The sequence below is a fragment of the Amphiura filiformis genome, chromosome 3 (genome assembly GCF_039555335.1).
Source record: "Amphiura filiformis chromosome 3, Afil_fr2py, whole genome shotgun sequence".
Lineage (NCBI taxonomy): Eukaryota > Metazoa > Echinodermata > Ophiuroidea > Amphilepidida > Amphiuridae > Amphiura > Amphiura filiformis.
The window spans coordinates 18,809,120-18,829,664 of NC_092630.1; the positions used below are offsets into that span (position 1 = coordinate 18,809,120).

The 20,545-nt window shown below is 36.5% G+C and overlaps 2 protein-coding genes across 2 annotated transcripts in view; one reads left to right on the forward strand and one right to left on the reverse strand.

The window, feature by feature from the left end:
• The window catches only part of LOC140148160 (fucose mutarotase-like), a 182,402-nt gene that overhangs the window by 33,755 nt on the left and 128,102 nt on the right, over positions 1–20,545 (forward strand). The gene's annotated exons all lie outside the window — the stretch shown is intronic.
• On the reverse strand, positions 1,821–3,206 carry LOC140147810 (52 kDa repressor of the inhibitor of the protein kinase-like). The gene is made up of 3 exons (XM_072169557.1): positions 3,044–3,206; positions 2,380–2,703; positions 1,821–2,236 (listed from the first exon to the last, which is right to left on the reverse strand). Exons 1-3 carry the CDS (start codon positions 3,204–3,206, stop codon positions 1,821–1,823), a joined length of 903 nt encoding a protein of 300 aa, XP_072025658.1.

The following is a 20,545-nucleotide window of genomic DNA, read 5'->3' on the forward strand; positions in this document are numbered from 1 at the left end:
GGCATAAGGCACAGAATATTTTTCTTACAAGTTTTCAGGTTTTTTATGAAATACTTATAGGTCCTATATTTCTAACATTCTTTAACATTCATAAAGTTACAAAATGTGACTTGTCCATCAATATATGTTTATATATCTTGCATGATGACAATGCTCATCCATAGGCCTACGTATCTCCATGATGAGTACAATGCTGTAGCTAATACTGTAGCTACCCGTGAGTGCTAAAATAGGCCTATTGACATGATTGATGTTGCTTATGATATAACATGATACATATTATGTGAGATACAGCTACAAATATAGATGATTTGACATCATAACTTTGATAACATTTTATGTTATATAATATGTATTCCTTTGTCATGATACACTTTGCGTTACAAAACAATATCAAAAAAAGGATCTCAAATGCAGTATGCAAATTGGCTAAAGTGTAGATTTGGCTAAAGTGCCATCTACACACGTTCAAGATGATAACCAACTGTTGATGTGGAGAATAATATTTCTGTAGTAGATGACTTCCCAATCCATGCATCAGGCAGAAGCTCCTATAATATGTATTCATTGGTCATGAATCATGATACATATTTGTATTATAAAACAATATAAAGAATCTCAAATGCATTATAGAGTCACTCTTGCTCCATCCTACAGCGATCAAACTGGCTAAGGTGTAGACACAATTAAACGCCGTCTACACAAGTTCAAGTTGATAAGCAATTGTCGACGTGGAGAATGTCCAATTTCCTTTTAAGTATAGACACGGTTAAGCGCCGTCTATACAAGTTCAACTAACACAGCCATGGTAAGCACAAGAGAATAATAATTTCTGTAGTAGATGACTTCCAAATCCATGCATCGGTGAGAAGATCATTACAACGAATGCAGTTAAGGGTGAGATTCATGATGCATAATTATAAAGATGCATGTGTCTGTGGAGAATTTGCAAATTTCCACGTGGTAACATGTTAGGATGCAAATTTTTGTTACATTAAGGCCAGTGTGCTTATAAAATACTTCATAACATTAGTCTTAAAATTCTATAATGAATTTTATGAATTACATAAATGTTATAGTATACTCTATTTGAGTTATGGCTTATTTGGGTTTTTTAATCCAAAGCCATTAATTTAACCATTTTGATTTCAACAAAAACAAAACAGAAAACAAAAGAAAACAAGAAAGCGAAAAAAAACCACCACCCGAACTGTGGTCTTAACATTTATACATGTTTACCTGCTCATCATTGTTCAAGAAACCGTAGGAAAAGTAACAAAATATGTTTACCTACTACCTATAATAAATATTATAATAGTTAAGAGAGAACTACATGCATAGGCCTATAAGAAAAATGACCAACAAATGACAAAACAAATAAATGGTCACAATAGTTACAATCATAATGCACAACAATAGGAACGACTCATTCTGCGGTAAAATCTGACTGATATTCTTAGTCATTAACAGGCATGACTGATGTACAATTTATACCAAACCATGTCAATATACACTAGTTTCAGTATAGAATTCTAACTTGTCCAGAGTTACCTTTTCCACTTGGAATTAAAATACAATCCCACAATTTGGTTGATTGGGATTACTATTATCTTGGTGCAGGCGTGCAAGCGATAACCATTAACCAGCTGAGCATAAACAATTGAAGTCCGATGTATTGTAAAAAAGGCGTCGTTCTGCCATGTAGTCATAATCTGGACCAATTAAACCCCGTAGTTACCAGGAAAGGCTTGATTAGATTTGCTATTTGAGGGTAAAAACCTAAGATCATAACCAGAATATCTTCAAAATGATATACTACTTCAAGTGAAGTTACCAAACATATTTTTTCTTGTCTCTGATCTTGACGCAAACTGAGCTGCAAGGGGTACTACATCAATGTCATCTAGCACTAATTTGTGAATGTTGCAGACTGCACAAGAGTTCAGCCTTGTTTGTGTCATTGTGCTCCGCAGCCACGTTTTCAGGCGTCTGAGTGCAGAGAAGCTACGCTCACATTCACATGATGTTACTGGGCACACCAGCATCAACTTCAGAAGAGACTTCACATCTGGGAAAAGAGCTCTAACATCTGCAGACATGTTTTGGTATGCTCTGGTTGCACCTTCTATTGTCGTTGCTTTGGATGTGTGAAGAAACATGTCAAGCTGGGTCTTGAATGCAGTGAGATTGGTATTGAACTCAGGATATTTATGCAAAATGTCCTGGTCAACAATTCCTGTATCGAATAAAGATATAAAACCGAATATTTGGTTAATTGGAGCGATCATTAAAGCAAAGTACACTGTTGGGAAACATACACATATTACGTTTATAAGTCGTTTGAAATATCTATAAACATAAGAAAAGAATTTTACATACCTGTGGTTATAATTTCTTCTAGCTTCTGATAGTCTTGCAGATCTGCCTTTGAACCTTCACCAAATCTGTCAGAGAGGTTGTTCATCATACCATCTACAAGTTGAAAGTAGGCCATTCTGAAGTGTTCTACCGCCGATTCAGCATGGTGCGCAGCTGCAGGTCCTGTAAATCGTGCTGGTGGTCTTCGTCGTCTTGGGACTGCCAGTGGATTGAGATCGAGCTTGGTTATTAAATCAGAAGTTTCAGTGAAAATTGATTCAAATACAGTAGCTTCACGCAGTTCTTTCAGCTCTGTCATAACTGTGTTTACAGCACTTTTCATCCCTGAAAGTGAATGCAACAAATAAAGAACGACAATTAGTGTTTGTTCAAGAAAGTTGTGTCTGCATTGTCATTTTGCTTTTGTATTTCATTCATCAGCAATAATTTCATCTTGTTTAATTAGTTAATTAAAATAATATAATTTAACTCAATTAAAACTTAAAATGTTTATAAAACTTACACAACTCATTTAGCTTAATCTAAGTTTATAAGTGTGCAAAATTATGCCGACTTTCTTGCCCTCAATCGCCCATTTGTAATCATAGTTGTATTAATAACTGAAAAACAAACAAATGTATAAATACAGCACATTATGAGTAAAGACGTTGTTTTTATTTGATACCTGACATTGTTGCTGTCCGCGCTTGAAGTCCAGCATTAAGTGTTTCCAAGAGAGCCAATGGTTTGTTTACCATCCTTAAAGCCAGCAAAACCTCTCCCTTCTGGAACCTGTCCAGGAGACCGTTGGCCTTTGTTGCCGTGTCGCTTGTGCTGGATTGCGCCATTGTCTCCAAACTATCGAGTACGACCTTGTAATTATTTACTACCGATTCTACTGCCGACTGCCGACATAGCCAACGTGTTGGACACAATGGTCTAATAGAAGCCGTGCTGGTGCCAGGTTGTAGCTCACTTGCGATGTCCTTGAAGATGGTCTGAAATGAAAAAGAAATACAAGATAGCCTTGTGAAACTTAACGTTTCATTCTCTTTTAGCCATACTCACACCATATTTTAATGCTGCCTTCTTTGCCATCTTTGGCATTAATTTATGATCATGATGACGGCTGCTGATCCCCAATGTCCGGGTACAAGTAGGTAGGCCTATTGTACCTGTATCCGTTGTATATACGAGTCTATGTTATTACGTGGATAATTAAATCATGCAGGAAAATAGAAATAGTGAGGCACAATATCTGATATCTCAAAGCTTCTCAAAAGGCCGGCATTATGAATCAAATTTTTTTACCTTATAGTTTCCAGATCTTCGATAAAGAGTACCCAAGTCTTGCACCCATTGCAATGCATCTCGCACCAATGGGGAGGATGTCACAGCATGTTGCATAACAAGATTGGAGACATGCGAGCTGCAGTGAAAGAACATCGCTAGTGGTTGTTTGCTCTTAATCTTGGCTTGGCACCCAGCATATTTGCCACTCATATTGGATGCACCGTCATAAGTTTGAGCACGCAGATTGTCGATAGACAATCCAAGACGGATGATCACATCTTCAATAATAGTAGATATCGCTTCACGGAAGATGAAGGAGCCTCATAAAGTCCAATAAAGTCTTCGTGAACATTGAGCTCGTCATCTACATGCCGAATGCAAATAGATTCTTGTTCGGCTCCGGTGATGTCTTGAGTGCCATCCACCATAACAGCATAAAACTTGTTCTTGCGAATGTCGTCAGCTACATGACGCATCGCAGCATTGCTGAAATCTTGCAGCATTTCATTCTGCCCTTGCGGAGAGGTATAATTTGTAGCACGTGCTGTATAGCTTGTCAGGTCTGGATCGTCCTCAGCTCGAAGGCGAAGTAGTTGATGGAAATTGCCCTCGTCTGCTGTGTGGCCTCTTAGTGCTAGACCTTGACGAGCAAGATATTTCACAGAGGTGTATACCTTGACCAACATTCTCCTATTGATTTCTTGCCGTTGTGATGCTTGCTCGTCAACTTGAGCAACCACTGTTGGTCTTTTCTGTGCTCTAAGCTGTTCAGCAGCGAATTTATGCGTCTCTGAACTTTCGTGCTGATGAAAGCGCCCCAGATTGTTTTTACATAGGCCAGTTACCTTTTTCCAATTTTGAAATCCAGCAGATATAAAGGCATCCTCCTTCTTGTTAGCTAAGCTCAGTAGGCCTTGCTGGTATGCTGATGTACATTTGAAGCAAAGAACACCTTTGCGTGATTTTGAATAATGCAACCAAGGCCAGGTTTTGAACCACTTTGTCTGGAAATATACAAGTTGTGTCTTCGTCTTTTTTGGTGGTATCCCTGACGTATCAACTGGTTGATATGGCTTATCGGGCAAATGGTTGGATGTTAACGCAGGCTCACATGCTGAGCTACATGACAAAGTCGGCGACTCAGTTTCATTTGGGCGGATACTGAGTGAGTTCTCTTCTGTTGAGGTCTCAATCTCACTTGTATTTGGCTCGTTTGTGCTCGCCACTTGCTCTGTTGAAGAACTTTCACTCTCGGGTGGACATCGTTGACTCGAAGAGGGCATGGCTTCAGAAGTTTCATCACATGAGGCACGTTCTGGAGTTGGAGTTTCTTCCTGCGGATCATTTGGGGATGTTCGCTGTTTCTTGTTCATGTAGTATAAAATACTCCCACGTTTTGGTGAGCTCGGTTCACTCGGTCTCTTACCAGACATCTAAAAGAAAAACATACAATCTGAAATAAATCACTGGCTTCTTTTACATTGGTTATACTGTAATACATGGGTATACTTTGTTATATGGGCTAGTTTTGGTCCCTTTCATGTTCGACTAGCCGTAATACAATAAAATAATAATAAATACAATAAATACAATAAATTGACTCGTCAGTATGGATAGTACTAGTACAACTTTTTGTATGATAAAGTGGGGCATACAACTCAGATTGTCTGTTTAATGGTCACATATAGATAATGATATCAGGAATTCACTTGTCACGTGCACATTTACCACATTTAAAAAACAACTCAGGGCTTTTCTAAACAACATCTCATAGCTGCAACTTCAATTTTTTCCATCACTGCAGCCATTTTTTTCTTGTCTCTTGTGTTAAATTGTATATAACTTTTGTGTAAACTTATTTTGAGGTTTGCTGAGTTGGGGGCACTGCGCCTTTTGGCGACAGTGCTTTCCTGTGCTTTTCAGTGCTCCCTGGCAGCTCAGGAGGCCTCCTTTATGTTATTTTCTATTTTTGATGTTTGTTGCCAAATGAATAAAATAAATAAATAAAATAAATAATAACGGACACCCAACGTTGCACTGTTTCTGATAGCTACATTTTTGGAAAAATGCGTTTAATTTTGACCAAAGAAAGTGATTATGAAAAAGAGAAAACATTGGGAGGGGTAAAAGCGTTTCCTCTATTCTTAGTTTTTGTATTTGTTTTCTTTTCAAATCAACAACATGTTTTGACATTTTAAGGGTGTGGGTATTTTTAATCCCTTACTGTGGACCACAGTCTGTGGTACTGAACATTATTAATGCGTACTGCTCACATAAACCATACATACATCCGGATGCATGCAGCTTAATGTAGGGTCTTCTAACATTGCATCGTGGGAACCTCTGAAGTCGTGGCTATGAATCGAAGCGTTACAGATGAAATATAAAAATAGTAGAAATAAACAAATAATAACAGTTGATGAAATAATCAGAAATATAGGCCTATCTATCATGAATTCATTTCATTATCTGCTCGGAGGAGCCAATATAAATAACTCTTCTCAAATGTTCATATAAAAGATAATTATACAACACACGTACTAGCCATTCTATAAACAATACCAATTTTCCAACATAACGGGAAAGTTTACGTTTTCCTCAGCACAATGTCTTTGCAAGATTTTACTATGTTTACAGCATAATGCAAATAATGTAAAGAAACATCAAATACCTTATCAGATGGCAGTAGCACCGTATATCCCGGCCTATATCATGGAAACGTGAAGATCAGTTCCGGGATCAGTTACACCACGTGCGACAATGAAGTGATATACGTTACACGAAATTCTTCGAGATGCAAGATCCTCTCGATTGCGAAGATGAACCTAGTGATGGGCTAATTAAAGTACTTTAAGTCTTGGGCAATGTTATCATTCTGAATAATTTCGGATTAGTAATTTGACTTTCTTTTAACATTAATATGATAATATTCTTAAATATTTATGATCAAATTTTCCTTACCTCTCCTTCTCTCCAAGTTTCATGTGAGCAAAACTGCACTTTGTGGCATTCACGTCACGCGTAACATTGGGGGATGAGTACACGCGCATCCCCCTTGTAAAATATTGGGGGATATATCCCCCATCCCCCCAGGATCTCGCCTATGATTTGCTGTACAGGTGTAAATAGATTGAAGTTTTGTAAAGTGCTTGTTCAATCATTTGCTAAAATGTTATGTTAAGATCCTAAGATCTTTGGTTTAATATGTTAAAGGTTACATTTTTATAGGGTCAGTGTCTTTGGCTAATACAGCACAGTGGTGTGATACTAGTACTACGCCCAATGCCAGAAATATACAGTACTAATTTTTTTTCAGAATTAAAATAATATTATCTTGTTTTGCCAAATGAAACTTAACTAAATCCTGATCCTTGCAGTAAAAGCCAAATTTTTATTATTTTTGAAATTTGAGGGAAAATGGGCAAAAAACATCAAATTGTGCACGTTTTCTTACAATTATTATTGTAGTCATAAAACTCTAAGACTTGGCACAAGTCTAAGCATAGAACATCTTGAGTTAAAAAATCGCTTATAATTTTAATATTTTATTTTATTTTTACTTGGTTATGAAAATGATTAGAAAATGTGTTTTCAAAAAATTAGAATGCATAACTTTAAATTAGTCTTTGTACAAACTACAAGTCTTTTGGCTTGATAGAACACATTTGACAAATGCCCTAAAACACACCTTTTTGGCCCTTGTTTACAAACATTGACCAAACATTAAAATTTGACTTTCCCCAGGGACTTTCCTTGCCAGCTATAACTAGATAAAGGATTAGGATTTAGCTATGTTTCATTTGACAAAACAGGATAATATTTTTAATCCAAAAAATATGTATTGTTGATTTTTTGAATCGGGAGAAGTTCTAAATGTGCTATGTGAGGGAACCAAGTTTTTGGTGATGTTGCGTTGTTGGTTAAATGAAAAAGCATGACCCCTTCAAAGTACTTATTTCCCAGCCTGGTCACTGAGACAAGAACAAACCTTGTAACTGCAAGAAAGCATATCAATTTCAAAAATGAAATATGTAGTTCTAAGCCTCTGTGAGGGTCTTCAGGGGGGGTCTGTGGTGTCTTTGAATCTGATCTATGGACCCAGTGCCCTTTCCATATCAACAATGTACAGTAATTTTCTGGTAGAACTCCGTAATTCAAAATCACAGAATGGCACCAATTTGGTCATTTGGTTTGGTTCATTAGTTTCAAGTAGAGTGTTGACAAGTTACACTAATACTGACCAGCATCATTGAAATCATCGCTGATTCGCTATAACCTGGTCATTCCTATTCAAAAACATGCTACAAAAACATGGAAAAGGTGATGTGTGCCGATATATTATAAAACCGTTTCCCATGACTGATGTGGACAAGAGGTATTTTTGGAACCTCTAGGACTGGCTTCTAGGACCTTGTTTGCAAAAGTTGCAAATGCAGGGTTATGTAGTTTGACTGGGTCACTAGGCTCACTTTCCAAAAAAACAAGAATTGTTCCTATTAGGCCAAAAAAAAAAAAGGTTAGTCTAAAAGCTTTCGCGCGCGTTTGTAAAATCCCACGATTTGACAAAAAACAAATGGGGAATTTTTTTTATTTCAAAAAAAAAAAATTTTGTATTAGTTTTTTCCAGAAAAAAATCGGCGAAAATAAAACTTTTTTCTTAAAATACCATGAAAAAAGTCGGGAATAAAAAAAAAAAAAAAAAAAAAAATCGCATTTAGCATTTGTTTTTAAATTTCTCGTGAGCTTTGAGACAAACCTTTTTTTTTTTTTTGGCCTTATATACTTCTCAGAAAATCACTATTGAATATACTGTTTTGGTTCAGTTACTGTCAGATTTTTTCTTCTTATGAATAATCAGTCAAATCAATTTGTATGAGTTATGCTTTACAGCGTAATCATAATCAAAATGTCAAAGATAATTTCAATTTTTACTAGGTATACCAACTAGACCTATGATTTAGACTAGAGTTAATGAGACCTCTACATCTTGTCACAATCAGAAATGGAGGTGAAATCTAATGGGGACTTTTGCCTAGTGGAAACAAGGTCTAGGTTCAGTGGTTTCCCTTATATTTCCCTAACCTCTCTCAGGATAGAACTCAATATGTTATTAGTTTTGGATGAATGAGTATCAATTGTTGATAAATGATCTGAACAGTCAAAATATTACACTTGATTGAAGTTATATTATTCAATCATCTGCTAGATTGTTATTGCACTGTGATAATGGTTATATAGGATGTCTTTGGCTTGGCAAAAGGCCTGAATAAATGGTGAAGGGCCAAGGATATGGGGTCAAGGCCAGGAGCATCCAAAGCCATAATGTTGGACAAAAGATCCAAGTCCAAGTGCATGTTTGAAAGCTTTTGAAGCAATGACACTAAAAAGCCAAATTGTAATAATATGTTTGCACGTAAGCAAATAAAATGTAATAGGAAATAAGACGTATAGTCTTTACCAATTTGAAGGGATGGACAGTGGGAACATTTGTACAGGAAAGGAGGGGGCAAAGGTATTTTGCGAGTTTGAGTTGGGAACTTAAGAAACATACTGACAAGGGCATGACCAAAGCAATAAGTGAAAAGATGTTACCAGCCAAGTTACCCATGTTTATGTTTAGAGGTTATAAAAATGCAGATCAAGAAGAAGTTACTTTTTCTGATCAACTTCTTCTTCTTCTTCCAATATAGTACAGTCCGCACATAGCGTATATTCGTACTTTTGTACAGGCTGCATCAAAATGATTGGTACCCATTAGTTTCCAGTGATTAGGCCAAAAAAAAAAAATTGTTGTGTTGCCCTCAAGTGGGAAAATGGGAAAGTTGGGTAGGACGGTCGGATTTATTTTTTTCAATTTTTTTAAACCTTCAGTTTTAAAAATCCCCTCAAATATTAAATAATACTTCTTCAATTAGGAGACATTTGTCAATTTTGACTTCTGGATACCTGTTAGACATCAATTAAAGACTAGTCTCTCAATAAAATATTAATTTAAAGTGAAAAACTTAGATTTTTTGAACAAATCTGTAAAAATCATCATTCCAAAAAAATTGCTCCCCTGATTTTCCAGGATTTAGGGTCGGGCGGTTGAGGGCAACACAACAATTTTTTTTTGGCCTTATGGACTGCCTTATCAAGATAAGATCCACCAATTTTGGTTGGATTAATGTGATAGAAGGTTATTAACTATATATTCTGGCCATTCTAAGAGGATCCTATATACTGTATCAATTTGGAAGAAGCAGGCTTTTCAATAAACACCAAAACCAATGGGTACCAATCATTTTGATACACCCTGTAAAGGGAAGTTGTTTAAAATTTACTGAGCATGTTGAGCACTCACATTTTTCATTCTGTAGCCTGTTTGCAAATTACAATTTCAATGAAGTAAAAAGTTTAATTTCCCCACCTTGTAAGCAAACAGGTGATATGCTTTCTTGTTTTGCAGAATTTTAGAAGAAAATTAGAAGCATGTTTTGATCAAAACTAGAATGCGTATCTTCAGTGCCGTTGGCAATTGCATACCAAAAATATTTGTTATTTGCTGCTGAAGTTTACCTTACCATTTGTTTAATATTGTCCTTAATCTGGTGGGCACTTCTGCCAATTTCAGAAATATTTTGATTTGTTACAAAGAGGGCTATAACATGTTTTGAGCCAATCAGAAATAAGGTAAGGATAGTCACAGGGATTAAGCTTAAATTCCACACAAACATGAAAGCTCTATTTTGATTGGTTACTGAGATTATTATATCATGTAATTAACCAATAAGGGACACTGTAAGGAAGGAAGTAGTGCACATGGGGTTAAGAGAGCACAGGTTGAGGTTATTCTCCTTATGCTCCATCTGAGATGTCATATTTTGTTTGTTTTGTTGTATTTGAAGCTGGGGTACACATTGTTTAAAAAATTGTATTTTTAAGCATCAAACTCTAGCATTTGGCATTGGGCCAAGTTCGCCAACTTGATTGAATCGTAGTAGAAATTTAGTAGTGAATGGTTCAACCATGCAGTATATAATAGCTGGCCAGTCAGACTTGTTTTAATCAATAGCCTGGCCATATTATTGTTATTACTTGTGCTTGATTAAGTTCAATATCACGGTCATACCATATCATAGTGTGTAGCACAAGTCGGCAGACTTTGCTCTCATTGGCTGAGTTGCCATCGGAACATATAGTCTGCTCATGGAGAGAAAAGTAGAATATTCAGATAGAATATGTGTCAATATAATTAATTTATATTGTTTCTTCTTGGATGGCCCATATACTATAAAAAGGCAAAATTTTCCGCTACATTTATTTTTGCGCTTTTCACGTTTCCACAACATGCTCATCTATCAGGGCACAGTTCTTTAACTCCAATACATTTGTACATTCATTGAATGACCTTTGAAAATTTAGGTACAAAAACTCATACTCTGCAACTTGAGGTCAAATTATGTACTATGATTGTTTTATTGAGGTTATTGAACTATGTCATTGGGATGAGGCCATTGTGGTCCATAGTGAAGGGACACAGTTCAAAATTGGCAAAGCACAAAAATTAATCATGCAAAAAATTCCATTTTCAGTACAGTCTGCTGTGCAAATTTTACGACATTGGATTGATTTATATCTTTCACTCAAAACTGCTCAAAAATCTTGCTGATCAGAAATTGCAAAGCAAAATACCCTCATCGCTGTGCTAATTATATTAGCAATAAGGATGAGATAGTTGAAATCAGAAATTAATGCATTGGGCATTTCTTCAATATGTAGTAGTGCCACAACCTGACCCATATCTATTCCATTGTGTTGAAGTTCTACCTTGGCTGGCTTGGGAATGTGTGAAAAGCTCAATGATCTTACATCATTCTAATGCCTGATAGGATTATATAATTATGTTCATTTTACTTTATTTCATTATGAAAATCATATTTGTATTCTTTGTATGGCCTTCCAAGGTGTTTATCTGACCTTCAAGACTAAGGGCGTACTTTGTTATGTTATTATCAGTGTTTACTACAGCATAAAAATTGGGATTGATTATTGAATTTTTATCCTATGAAAGTATTCTATATAAATTATGATAATGGAATAAATCACCATGAATATCTGAAATGAAGCATATCATTGTCAATATTGGTACCAGTACAGGTTGATCTGCTGATTGAGGCCATCCCAGGGTGTTTATTATGGATTTATCATTTTCTTACATATTAAAGAAGGTGGATCTGTTAATTGTTTTGGAAGGGTCCTATCTACTGCTGATAGCACAGACAAACTTACCCACTGTGTTCCTCACCACATTAGTGCATTTAACATGTGTACGGCAATTTAGCAGCAGTCATTACATTACAAACTTGTTGAGGGCAGAGCGCAAGACCAGCCTACTGGCAATATAGATGAAGGTCACAATAGATATATTTTTATGATTATTATTAATTATTATTATTTTTTAAGACATCTGTCTATCTTTTGGGATCTACCACTAGTACCAGATCTGCAATTTCCTTCCATCATGACTTGCAGAAGCAGGAATATGGACCCCGTTTACACAGAGCCTGAAGTCGACTTTAGATGAATTTTAACTTGACTTTATTTGTTTGTAAACAGGGTTGTCATGTTTTAAACTTGACTCAGAAGTCAACTTCTAATGACGACCTGGAGTAATTATCAAATTCACACTTGACTTCAGATTTGACTTTTACAGTATAAACGAACACACAATTAGAAGTCGAGTTCACTAATGGTTATTTTAAACATGAGCAAATGATGATGTAAAAGTCATATTCACAATTTGTTTCGAAGGCAACTATACCGTGTAAACACCCGTCAACAAACAATTTATGCTAATTCTGGTTCACTATCTGAATTTGATGTCGCAACTGAAGTCGACTTCTCTCTGTACAAACTACAAACGGGCCATGGTGTCAAGTTATGTGACTAAAGACTACTAATTTGGTTAACTAATTTAGTTCAGCATCAATCTTTGTATCCATCATTTCACTCTTATAGTTTTCAACTGTTGGCACAATTACTGTATTGTTTTACTGCTTAGGCCTATATTTTAACAGTAATTTTGCTATCTACTGCTGATAGCATGTTAATCAATTGATCTGGTATTCACCATGTAATATTGATTAAAGAAAAAATTAAATCTGCTATCTAGTATCTACCACTGATAGTATAATCACTTTTCTGCTATCTACTACTGATAGCAAAAAAAATTCTAGCTACTTCTGTTAGCATATAACTATTATGCTATTAAGTGCAGATAGCAAAATTACCTGCTCTCTGCCAGACAACCACTGATAGCAAAATCCTCAAAATGTTATCTACCACTGATAGTATTTAATTTTCCACTATCTATTACGGATACTAGCAAAGAAAGTGTATCTACTAGCAAAGAAAGTGCTATCTACTATGTAGTACTACTGATAGCATTATCACTATTCTGCTATGAACTACAGATAAGAAAATTGTCTACTCTGCCTGACTACCACTGATAGCAAAATACATAATTATCTATCTACTACTGATAGTATAGTTACTTGTTGGCTATTTACTACTTATAGCAAACTTTTCTGCTATCTACTTCTGATAGCAAAAAAGTCTTATCTTCTAGTGATAGCATAATCACTATTCTACTACTGATAGTAAACCCATTTGCTTTATGTAGATTAATCAATCTGCTATATGCTCAAAGCAAACTACTCAATTTTAAAATACAAAACAATGTCTAAAATGTTCCACTTAGAGTGACACTGTTAAACTTCTTTTTGATTGAGTAGGCTCCCTACGGGATGACAATTTAATTTGGAACCAAAGGGGCTGTGAAGGGGGACTTGGGTGTACTATAAACTTAGTCATTTTATTATAAGCATTTATCACATTTCATGTATAAATTTCACATTCTATCAGGCCTGAACTAATTAGATTAAAATAAATCAAATTTGCTACCATAAAATTAGGTAATTTTGGCATTCAGGGGTAACTTTAGCATGTCACTTTTTACAAATTCAACCCTTTATATTAATCTATCAGTAGTTTTTTCTTTGAAAAGAACAAATTTGAAAACAAGATTCAAAATAAAAATCTTCCTGATAAATTTGTATGAAGTTGAACTTGTGAAAAGTGCCATCTGCCTACGGTACCCCATGCATGACAAAGTTAGCTCATTTATATCTACACTGAAAAAAATAAAGGTGTCATTTTACACCACTAGAGGTGTCGCATATGGGTCCCCACATGAGCATGCTATGGTGTCATTTTGACAACTATGTGGTGTAATCTTGACACCTTAAGAGTGTCATTTTGACAATTATGTGGTGTAATCTTGACACCTTAATGGTGTCATGATTGACACCTTTAGGGTGTCAATTTAAATTGACACCATTGGGGTCTCGTTTCAGGACCCATTTTGAAAGGTGTCAAAATGACCCCTTCCAAGGGTTGGGAGACCAACTAAAGGTGTCATTTTAAATTGACACCACTGGGGTCTCGTCTCAGGACCCATTTTGAAAGGTGTCAAAATGACGCTTTCCAAGGGTTGAGAGACCAAGTAAAAGTGTCACGTTGGTTGATATGTGAAATCACACATTGTCAGGTATACTGTAGGGTTGTAGATACCACACTCAACTGTATGATGCTGAAAAAATCAGACAAGAACAGAGTGATTAGACAATAACAGACTGCATGCTACTGTTGCTACATGGACCGTCGTGACTCAAGAGTCGTATGCCTACATGAACATTACATGTAGAATAAGCTTACTGGGCATATGTGCAATTGATGGGGACTAAAAGTATACTATAACGCCGTAGTTTACACGTTTTCATGAATTTATACGAATACTGTATAATCTATAATATCCATATTTGTCATTGTACTTTTTTTTTTTTACCAAAAACATGAAATTAATGATAATACTCACATTTTAGGCGGAACTCTCGATTTCACACGACCACTTACGCTGCATGCAGACGATCAGTGCTATAAAATCAAAATACGCATGCTTTGTAGCACGGCAAGCTCAAATTAACACTCCAAAGGTGTCAAGCTTGTTGACACTGAAGAAGAGTATGTAGTAGAAGCACACTCCCTTGGGGTGTAGTGACATACTACCTTGGAGTGTAATTGACATGTTCTACTGCTGGAGTAATTCGGATTGTCAAATGACACCCTTGAATACACTGCTGGCGTGTCAATTAACAACACACTGGTGTCAATGCATTTTGGTACTATTATCAAAACACTTTAAAGGTGTCAAATAACACCTCCAATCTTATGCGGTACTCAATTTCAGCATTTCATGGTGTCATTTTCAGTAGCTAAGTGTGTCAAGAAAAAAATATACACGTGAAAAGTGTCATTTTACACCCCTATATTTTTTCAGTGTATAAATTAATATATCTATACTGCTACCACTACTGATAGCAAAATGACCAATTTTGAATGTCACTGTTAGTGTAATCACTATTCTGTAATCTTCCACTGATAACACTGATCAATCTGCTATCTATCACTGATAGCAAAAAAACTTCAATGGTATAATTGCTATTCTGCTATCTACTACTGATAGCAAACTGTTGTTGTTACTCCACTCTGTACCTATAGGCTTTAATAATGACCTTGATTAGAGGTCAAAAGTTTGACACATTCAAATTCTTGAGCATGTTGCTTAACAATGAAGTTACACTTTTGTGTAATAATGACACCAATATGTTGATGTGTTTCTTTGTCATGATGATAACAAGGATGGAGGACCAAATGAGGCAGATAACATGATCACTGGCTTGCAAGGTCAACATCTCTGTTTTCATTGAAAAAATTAATACACTGTAACCCTTTTGAATCCCTTCATTTGTCTTGTCCTTTTCGTGCCCCCTTTTATTTCAGTGAATATCCCCATCAGTTATGATAAATTAAATAGGCATACAGTATCATGTCTAGTGAACAATCAGTAATCTATGTAATAAGTTTGAATTGTTGTCAAAACATCAAAATGCTGTCCCTGACTATTTTTCATGATTTTGCCAGGCTTATATTTCACAGAGGCACCTTTGGGGGTAATTAATACACTGCCCACAGTCAGGAGCATATCCAGAGTTGTGGGCAAGGGGTTGAGCTGCCCAATTTGCCAGGGAAGAGGTTACACGACTCCTTGGTAACTGGACCATCCTTTTTTTGGAATGTTGAATCCAGGATCTGTGCTTTCAGGATAAAATTGTTGGATCACTTTGAGCATGTGCTTTGTCATTGAGCCCCCTTTCCCCCTTATCAATGTTAAATTCTTGAATTTCGTTTCTGTTGTTGTGGAAGTACCCAACATTGACTGGGGGAAAGGAGGAGGATTGGGGGATAGGTATTGGTTAAAGCTCTACGTTACATATCAACATGTTTCTTAAGTGAATTCCATGGTAGCTGTGAGGTCATTTGAAGCTTCCAAAACACCTTGGGTGATCCAACACATTTTGTCCTGGATTATAGGTCATTCCTAGTTAATAGTTATAGAAGACCAAAGATGCAGTCAGCTTATTTTTAGGTCAGTTTGTCCTTCATCTTCCATGAACTAAAACTTTAATGCTCGGATGATTTGCCCCAAATCTAGAGTGAACATGATTTGTGTAATTTAGCAATAAAATCTGTGTTGTGAGGGTATTAACACTCAGATATTCATTTTGACCCCCCTCCCCACTTTTTAGCAAAGAGAAGAAGAATCCCAAATTCAACAAAAGTGTGCACCAAATTGCATGAATCCCGTTTGAAAAATCAAAAAATGTCCAGCTTCTGAGGGGGCTCACACCCCCCTGCGAATGCTTTATCCACGCACGTTGGCGCTTACATGCTAATTTTTGGTGTTTCTATTTTTATACCATAACTAAATAACAAATCTCATGGAGCAGCTATCCATTATTGGAACTGCAAATGATACTTCAACTTGCTTTACTCTATCTATCCTTAGTCTTTACCCTATCTATCTCAGGAATCAAATCAAATCAGAACATTAGACTTATAACCACCAACATAGGAACTATGAAACCAATACTTACCACTACTACACTCTGTTATCATTAAATTGAAAGATTTGTAATTGATCAATACCACAAAATAGTGCATCTTGATTTGGTATTATTATTACTTTAATAGCCTTTGATGAAGCTAGTCTGCATTTGATCATGGTAATCGATCCTTACCATGCTTAATACGTGCAGATTAAAAATAAGCATGGCAATTTTGATGTTTTCATTTCCTAAAAGTTGTTTGGAAAGATTATTTGCATAAACTTATATAATATATACTGGTCCGTACGCGGGGGGGGGGGCGGGGGTGCGAAAGTATACAAAAAGTCCCAAAATATGACAACTTGCGAGCGTAGCAAGCATAAAAATCAGGGTTTTTGGCCAAAAAAGTCCAAATTTTTGAGGAAAAGTCCACTTTTTACAAAATTGCCCCCCCTGGAAAAAAGGTCCATTTTTTCAAAATCAGCACCCCCCCAAAATCCTGCATACAGGCCTGCATATATATTGCCAGGAATTCAAATAAGGTATTTAGAATGTGAATGATTATTGAACAGGTTTATTTAGTGGTGTGTGCCCTTATGGTACTGTGTAAGGAACTGTTCTGGATAAAATCCAATCATCAGCCACAATGAGGCAAAAGTACACTGATCAATATTCTTTAGTTGGATGTTCATATCAAATTTCATAATATTATTTTAGTTTGAGCCAAGTTTGAAAATTAAACATATACATATGACAAATTTCCCATAGTATTACATACATGTAGCTTTATCTCCCCTTTTTAAAATTCTATGAAATGAACCAAAAATCTTGGAATTGTCCAGAGGGTGATGAATTGATGATTCATATAAATAAACATATAAGAAAACCAGGTCTTTAGTTCTTTGGTTCTCACAAGGTTCATATAAGTTTACTTCGTGCTAAATGTTTGAAATTGAAATCCAGTAGAATTCCCAGTGACAGCCCGAAACTGTTTCCCATCATTAACAAGTGCGATTATCGGTGCAATCAGTAAACCAAAACTGGTAGGATACCCACACTCCCACTGGAAACAAACAAAGCCTGTTACTCAACATCCATTGTTGTTTCTTAGGGGCATGAGTCTAAAGTCACAGGATCACTAGACAACCCACAATGACTACACGTGGTTCGGACATGATCCAGGGGTAAAAAGATACATTAGCTGGCCCTAGAAACAAGATCCTTGATTGTTTCAATGCTGATGGGTGTTTAGATGAACTTCAACTTTGGTTAAATAACTCAAGGCTAAGTGGTTCTGATAAATTGGTCTTAATAGGTCCTAAATGATTTATTTTCTATGAAGGGTAGAGTTTCACAGGTAACAGGTAGGGTAGGGGGATAATAGGGGTAAAAACACATTTTTTGGAATTTAATTACACCCACTTCAGGGGTGGTACATTGGGTAATTTGAGAAACCTACATACCAAATTTGAGCATATTGCATGAAAAAAAACCTTGCCCCCTGCCAAAAAACGAAATGTGCAATTTACCCTATGAATTACACACAAAATCCCCATTGCACGAATCTATATTACACAATGTACTGCTATTTGATCTTGTTGCAAAGTGCTAGTAACATATGTGTTCTAAATATTTGATGTGAGTGATTTGTTCGTGTCCTGAACCAGGTCGGAAACATCATTATAATGTATATTTTGTAATAAATACCCCCTTTATGTAGCATCCCACTAAAGATAAGGGGTTAATTCCACTGTACTATATAGATGTAGGCCTACTCCCTGGAAACACCGGCAGTTCAGCTCCTTTGTGGCACTCATACTACACTGGGCTTCAGCAGTGCAATGAATAAGGTCATGAGGTTGGTAGAGGCAGATATGAAGATGGAACAGGTGTTGAAGGGTTTCATGGTAGTCCTAGAGTTAGACAGTAAGAATGCCAGTCTAGCTAGCATGGCAAGCACTGGACATGTGCCTCAAGCTGACCGGTACCTCCTGAATACTCTCACAAACCTTGGAACTACTACAAGGAATTCCTTCTCTTCCTGGAACAAAGGCATGTATCCAGTGTACTGTTTGCCTACCAGGATAGCAGATTTGGATGCCTCTACAGGGCAGCAGCAGTCCTAATCTATATAGCTATGACCACTTGACAGAGTTCCTTAGTCAGAATCCTCACATCAACAACCGCTTCAGCCTTGTCAGAGAAGTTATGGAGCTTCCTTATCTTCCTGGCTCTTCTGAAGTATGACTGACCTGCTGACTGCATAAAATGTGCGTAGCTTTCTCTGCATGTAATTTACTGTCCCACATTGTCTCTCCGTGCCAATATTTTGAACCGGTGTTGCATCAATGTCACTTTCTTGGTTACTCACAGGATATTCCATTGGGAATGCTTCCACATCAATCCCGTAGTCCTTATTCTGCCTTGCTAGGGCAGTCTGCAGGTAGGCGGGGTAGCATTATTGTGGGTTAGCTTCTTCACTTCTTCAATGTGTTTCTCAGCAAGCTCAGAAACAGCGTAGAGGACTTCCTCATGATAGGTCTTCTTCAAACCAGAGAATAGATCATCAGATACCCTGGGGTATTCAGAATAATGGTAACACCGTCGAGTGGAAAGCGGAAATTAAAATTTGCGCAGGAGTTTGGGGATGCCCTCATGACCTACCTGGGGAGGAGAAGTGACAGGACACTCTTATATTATGAGAACTTTCAGCAGACTCTCGACAAGCTGGCCTGTTAGAGCAATTGTTTATGTCAAGAAGTGAATATCATTTAACAAGGTGACCATACTTATCAGTTTATTTGAAGTACACCTACTTATCAGTATGTTTGAAGTCCCCATTTAATTACAAACTATACACTTTCTGTATTTGCAGACCTATGGGCACATGAGAGTGGTGTTGACCCAATGACCCCCATAAAATGGACATATATTCTGAAATTTTGAGGTCTTAGGGTAGTAGTGAGGTCTGAAGACCCCCAAATCTGTTTAAAATACAAATCTGTTCATGTGAGGTTAAGTAGTATACATAATTACCTTAGTCGATTTCATTAACGTGTTATCCTATTGACTCCTGTACTAATCTATACAGTTTTTGGGTGTTTTGGGGGAAAATTTTGATTTTCAAGGGGGCAAGGTTTTTTTAAAGCCACAACATTACTGATGGTCTCAAAATGCTTGTATTGATGGTCTTAATCATTTCCCAAGTTCAAAATTCTGACCTTGCCATTTATCCCCCCAGGCTATAACAGGTCTGGATTCTGCTTCTGTTGTACATGTATTGTTAACAGTTTTTTTAAAAATTCTAATGAAATCTTGACGAGTAACTGGCACAGAAAATAAGTTTCAATTTTCCAGAGTGGATGAAACATGAACTGAATTATTGTGTGAACTGTTGCAACATCTATCCTCTCTTATACTAGTGCTTGGCACTGCCTGCTTTTGGACCACAGAACAAACTGGTGACACAGAAAGACATTTAATATTAAAACCCTTGCAGGTTTTCTCGGGGTACTCCAGCCAGCCTTCCTGAATTCACAAATCAAGACCTCTTACCATATTCATAATCCAGATTTTCCAGGTGCTCCTTGAGATTCCTAATTCCTATGCATGATCATGATTAGTCATACATAAATTTATTTATTTATTTATTTACCTGATTTGTTTATTTAGTATAGGTGACAATATAGATCAAAATATAGGACAATTGAATGATTCTTTTTCAGAATATGGAATGTGTTTATTTTACCCAAACACTGCCCATGTTTTTGTTGTTGTTAAGGAACAAAAAGTTAAGAAGATGAACAAAGAAATCACTTGGTACCCCCAGAAATTGTATCTGGAGCCCCTCGTGTTCCACGCACAAGGTCACAGACTGTTTGCCACAGTGGTTTTGGCCAGTGATT

Coding starts and splice junctions, on each gene's coding strand:
- LOC140147810 (XM_072169557.1), bottom strand. CDS start 3,206: ATGGCGCAATCCAGCACAAGCGACACGGCAACAAAGGCCAACGGTCTC. Junction 2,704..3,043: donor GCGGACAGCAACAATGTCAG/GTATCAAATAAA, acceptor ATTCACTTTCAG/GGATGAAAAGTGCTGTAAAC. Junction 2,237..2,379: donor AGAAGAAATTATAACCACAG/GTATGTAAAATT, acceptor TATTCGATACAG/GAATTGTTGACCAGGACATT.